Here is a 4,565-nt window from a genome sequence, read left to right as displayed (position 1 = left end):
AAAGCATGAAAAGCAACAAAGACTTCTTTGTAATAGCAAATAACACTGAACAAACCCAGTGCTCACATGCTCACTATTCTGTTCACAGGAGAAGACTTGTTCTGCTGACTTTTGATGATGCTTAGTTAGTATACAGACTATGAAAACCTGTATCAAGCTGTGACATATTCTGAGGGCAACCTCAGCGTCCAAGTCTCCAAAAAGTATGAAGAATCACAATATGAAATAAAAAGGGCTCAGTTCTGCAAAGCAGGTATTTTTGCATCACCACGTTGATATCACAGAAAAAGTGCTTAGCGATTTGCAGCATTGCATTGCAGTCAAGTAATAAATTCCCTCAAAATATTACTTTATTATCTATTATTTTAATGAGGCCTGAGCATCAAAGTGCTCCAAGAGAATATAATTTCTGATTCACAGTGCCATTGTAACCTCTGAACCAATCTAACATGACAAAGTCATCTAAAAAAATGTTACATTTCTGTCTGAAGGTGTTTTATCCAACACTGTAAGTAACATGAAGGTCTTTTTTTTATCCTGTTTGCCTGTGAGTGAGATGATGCTTCACGCAATGGTTTTGATGTGCGGGCAGGTTTACGATGTCCCCACACAGAAAGTACAACAGGAAACCAGGGTAGTAAAACTGTGGTGGGTGGGTGGTATGTACTGGCATGGCACTGGAAAATACTTTAAATACAAACTTCATCTACCTTAGAAAATAGCCATGAGACTTATATTTCTCAGTTATCTTGAGTAAAAACTCCACTCATATAGACATTATTTAGCACTTTTCTGGTGATTTTAGTTGGCTGCCCTATGCCATGTGTAAATGCTTATAAATTGACCTGGAGATGTCACCTGGTTCTGAGAAGCTGACCCTACATGAAGAGGAAACAGCAGGCTCGGGCTGTGACCTTTGTACCATCCCTTCTGTAACTACCCTGAAGGAGGCAGCTGCTGTTGGCTCCATTTTCCTCACTCCTGTTCCATGTACAGGACCACATTACTTGGTCAAACAATCTCTGGGGAATTTTCTTTTGGATGATAAACAAGAGGAGGCATTAAAACATTTCTTAATGAAATTAAGCCAGCTTCACTGCAAGTGAAGGAACACAGCACAAATTTTCTTTCTGAGGAAGGCAAGACTGAAAAGCCTGAACCCTTGTTCCCTAGAGAGTCATGGCACAGGGTAATGAAATGCTGGATGCATCTAAAAAAAAAGTATCTGCCCTGAGTTCAGATGAAAAATTTTTTAGTACATTGACTGAAAATTCACTTTTTTTAGAGGACTTCACTAATTAGCAGCATGGGTTTTCCAGTTGCCAAGGTGTCTGAACATTTGCCAACCAAAGGCTAATCTGCATCACACCGTACTCCCCAAAAGACACACCAATCACCAAAAGCACAGAACGGGCTGGTCCCACCCTCCTCCAGACCACAAGTGCTCTGATGCAATGCTCCTTACTCTGAGAGAGAAGCTGATGTTTGGGTTGAGATGCTGCACATGCTGCTTGGCTTTGCCACCTCTGTGCCAGCACATTGTCCTCCTCAGCACTGTGGCAAAGAAGGAGCTGATGAGTTACGCTTTGCTTGCCCTCTGCCCCTTCGTGGAGCCACGTTACTCAGTGAAATGTGCTTTTCTGGGCTTCGTGTGTCAGCCCTAGCAGTCGGAATCTCCCTGCTGGAGGAGTAGCAAAATAAACTTTTTGCTCCTCCGAATACCTCTCCTTCACTTCAATTATGTCCCTGTAGCGGCCGTCCTGCCAGTGGAAATTGAATTGCTCCAGCAACTCAATTCTCTTCTCCTCTGTGCTCACACAGTCAACAGGGGTAGGCTGTTCCAGAAACAGTACCTGAATATCTGGGAACAGGAGGAGACCCCGGATAGCAAACCAACCGCCGTACTTGGGATGGATACACACACCATAGATCTTCTGCAAGAAAAAAAAAAAAGGAGCTAGAACGTCTTACTTCATCCCTAGAATGGGTAGAGTTTACAGCATTAAGCTCTGATGCGACCTCTCTCGCTTCCAACCCTCTTTTGGAGTGTTCTACACAGAGAAGAAAGGAAAGCTCTTTCCCAAACATGTGGCTCAAGGCATTGCATTTCAATTTTATTTTTTTTTATATTTATAACGCTTCAAGCAACAGGCATTCTTTTACACTGACATTTATTCTCCTGCCTAAGTAGTTTTAATAGATCAAGATATTCTTCTCATCTGTGTATCTCCCTACCACCCTGAAGAATCTTGGAAGCTTCCGACTCCCGTCTGAAACACTTTATGCATCTGTATGTGACCTAGATTTTGTATTTTACTGCAGGACAAACTAGTGAGTAAACAACAGTTGTACAGTTCAGTGGTTGCAGTCTAGTGGTTCTTCCCAGAAGGTGTTTGTGCCTCACCTTTTCCCCCCAAGGATCAAGATTCACATCCTTCCTTTGGTAGTAATATGCGGCTCCAGCAACATGGGCAGCTGTCTGTGCCAAGAACTTGGGCTTTCGGCTTGGCAGAATCTCATAATCAAAGATGATGTCCACCTTCTGGTCAGGGAATTTCTGAAAGCATTAGAAAACATCAGCCCAGGCTCACAGAAGAAGAATGGTCACTACAGAAGTGCTGGATTCTAGCAGATGAGGCACCTGTGAAGCCTTCCTGCTGAAATCTATCAGTGCACTTGTGGCCTTGGATTTTCAAGCTATCTACAAAAAAGCAATCTACATAGCTACAGGTTGTAGTGGCAAAGAGACAGAATATGCAAGTAAATGGGGTCAACAGCCTGTCGATGCTCTTACCATCATAAGTAATGCTTTACCTTCCTAAAGAGCATGGGCAGGAACCTGCAAGGCTTTGTCTACTGCTCAGCCCATCTGGTTATAGCCACAACAGTAACAGGATTCAGTATTTCAGGTCCTTACCTCTTTCACACGTGACAAATGATGAGAAACACACTGATCCACAGGATCCCTGATTATTTTTAACCGTTCTTTGTTCACAAAAGGTTTAAGGGCTTTGTCAAACATTGAAGGTGTGCTGAGGACCACAAAGGCCAGGGTGTCATCTGGATAGGGGAGATGAAAGGCTGGCTGGAGAACAGCATTGTACCATCCAACCTTTGGCAAAGAAAAACAAATATCCATTAAAACAGAGACTATTCCTGAGCTAGTGGGCATGCAGGAATGTTAAACAGTGAAAGAAGTGTAGCCACCTTCATTTGCACCCAGATAGGCCACCTGCCTAGTGCCTTCCTTTCAAACCAAGCTGTCCTGCATACTGGGTTTTACAGCTCCTGCAAGCTGCACCTTGAGCTGCACAGGAGATAAGAATCACCCACTGCATTCAGCTCAAGGCTGCCCTTTACCCAGCTCTGCTTGGAAACCATAGAGGGAAGTATGAGCAACCGGTCTTGCCAATGCAAATCAGATGTTTCAGTTCAGATAAAGCTTTCACAGTTTTTTTCCCCTTCATCTTTGGCCAGAAAGAAATTGGTATTTGTTTAGCTCATGTGACAAGTTGTGTGGGTTATTGCTTCAGGAGGAAAAATTTATGTGTGCAAATGAAGGATGTGAAGCTCATGGCAGTGCTTAAAATCCCCAGAACCATCGGCTGTAGCACAGATTGTCACACAGCCACGTTTTAATATTTGTTTTCAGGACTAGATGTGTTACAACACAGTCCAGAGATGAGAGATCAAGGCAGGGCAACAGGAAGTCGTGACCAAGGGGACAGGACTCAGATCAGCAACTGCCGAGCAGGAGATAAAGGCTGAAAACCCCTGAGCTCCACTACTAAGGTGCTGCACCATAAGTCTTTTTACAGGTTATGACAACTCCCACTCTCCCAGGATGCCACAAAGACCAGGTCTAACATTCAGAGAGATGTTATCTCTAAATATCAGTGAAATGAATCTGAAACTGACTTTGCATGTGACAGTAGCGGCCAGACCTGCCCCTATGGAAACACAGAATGAAAATTAAATTTACTGTAAAGATACATTCTTATATTGATGCCAAAGTTTAATCAGTTTTATGGCTCTTGTTTAAGATGCTGAATCAAGATGTTTCAAGAAATTAGAGGTGTGAATCTAAGGCTTGCCAGTTTCCCAGTATACATCAGTCAGTGCACCAGTGTGCATCAGTACAGTGCCAGCTGTAGAATTAAATCTAGAGAGATACCGGCTTCTAAGGTTGCCCTCTGGTAGCTATAGCTTTTTTAAGATAGGTTCTGCCCATAACTCTGCTGCTGTGTTTTGGGAAAGAAGTGTGAAATTCCTCTCCAAATTTTGGAGACTTCACTCCTCTCAGCACCCACGGTCTTTTGCATCCTGCCAGATCAAGAATATAGGAGGAAATACAAATAACTTAGGTGACAAACACAACACTCCCCAAGGAAAGGTCAGATTACTGTAGATCCAATTTATATTTGATTGTAGATTTGCATTTGATATTGTGGATTGATTTACAGCAGATTGCCCCTGGGGCGGGCCAAGAAGGAACCCCTAAGTTTTGATGGAAACTGCAGGCAAGCAGCTCAGCACAGGGGACCGTGGAAGCAGCTGCCCCAGTG

General features: G+C 43.3%; 1 protein-coding gene across 1 annotated transcript; it reads right to left on the bottom strand.

Annotated features, from left to right (window-relative positions):
* Positions 1 to 1,622: 1,622 nt before the first annotated feature.
* MMACHC (methylmalonic aciduria (cobalamin deficiency) cblC type, with homocystinuria) lies at positions 1,623 to 3,139 on the bottom strand. Its single transcript, XM_008945389.1, has 3 exons — positions 2,918 to 3,139; positions 2,405 to 2,557; positions 1,623 to 1,934 (listed from the first exon to the last, which is right to left on the bottom strand). Exons 1-3 carry the CDS (start codon positions 3,137 to 3,139, stop codon positions 1,623 to 1,625), a joined length of 687 nt encoding a protein of 228 aa, XP_008943637.1.
* Positions 3,140 to 4,565: the final 1,426 nt, after the last annotated feature.

Source organism: Merops nubicus, unplaced genomic scaffold (genome assembly GCF_000691845.1).
Source record: "Merops nubicus isolate BGI_N331 unplaced genomic scaffold, ASM69184v1 scaffold41608, whole genome shotgun sequence".
Taxonomy (NCBI): Eukaryota; Metazoa; Chordata; class Aves; order Coraciiformes; family Meropidae; genus Merops; species Merops nubicus.
This window is presented reverse-complemented; position numbering and strand designations above follow the sequence as displayed.

Bases quoted from the DNA above. Each gene is read 5' to 3' on its own strand.
- MMACHC (XM_008945389.1), bottom strand. From the start codon at position 3,139: ATGGATATTTGTTTTTCTTTGCCAAAGGTTGGATGGTACAATGCTGTT. The intron at 2,558-2,917 runs GTAAGGACCTGA...TAATGCTTTCAG, and splicing joins ATTTGTCACGTGTGAAAGAG to AAATTCCCTGACCAGAAGGT. The intron at 1,935-2,404 runs GTGAGGCACAAA...TTTTTCTTGCAG, and splicing joins TTGATCCTTGGGGGGAAAAG to AAGATCTATGGTGTGTGTAT.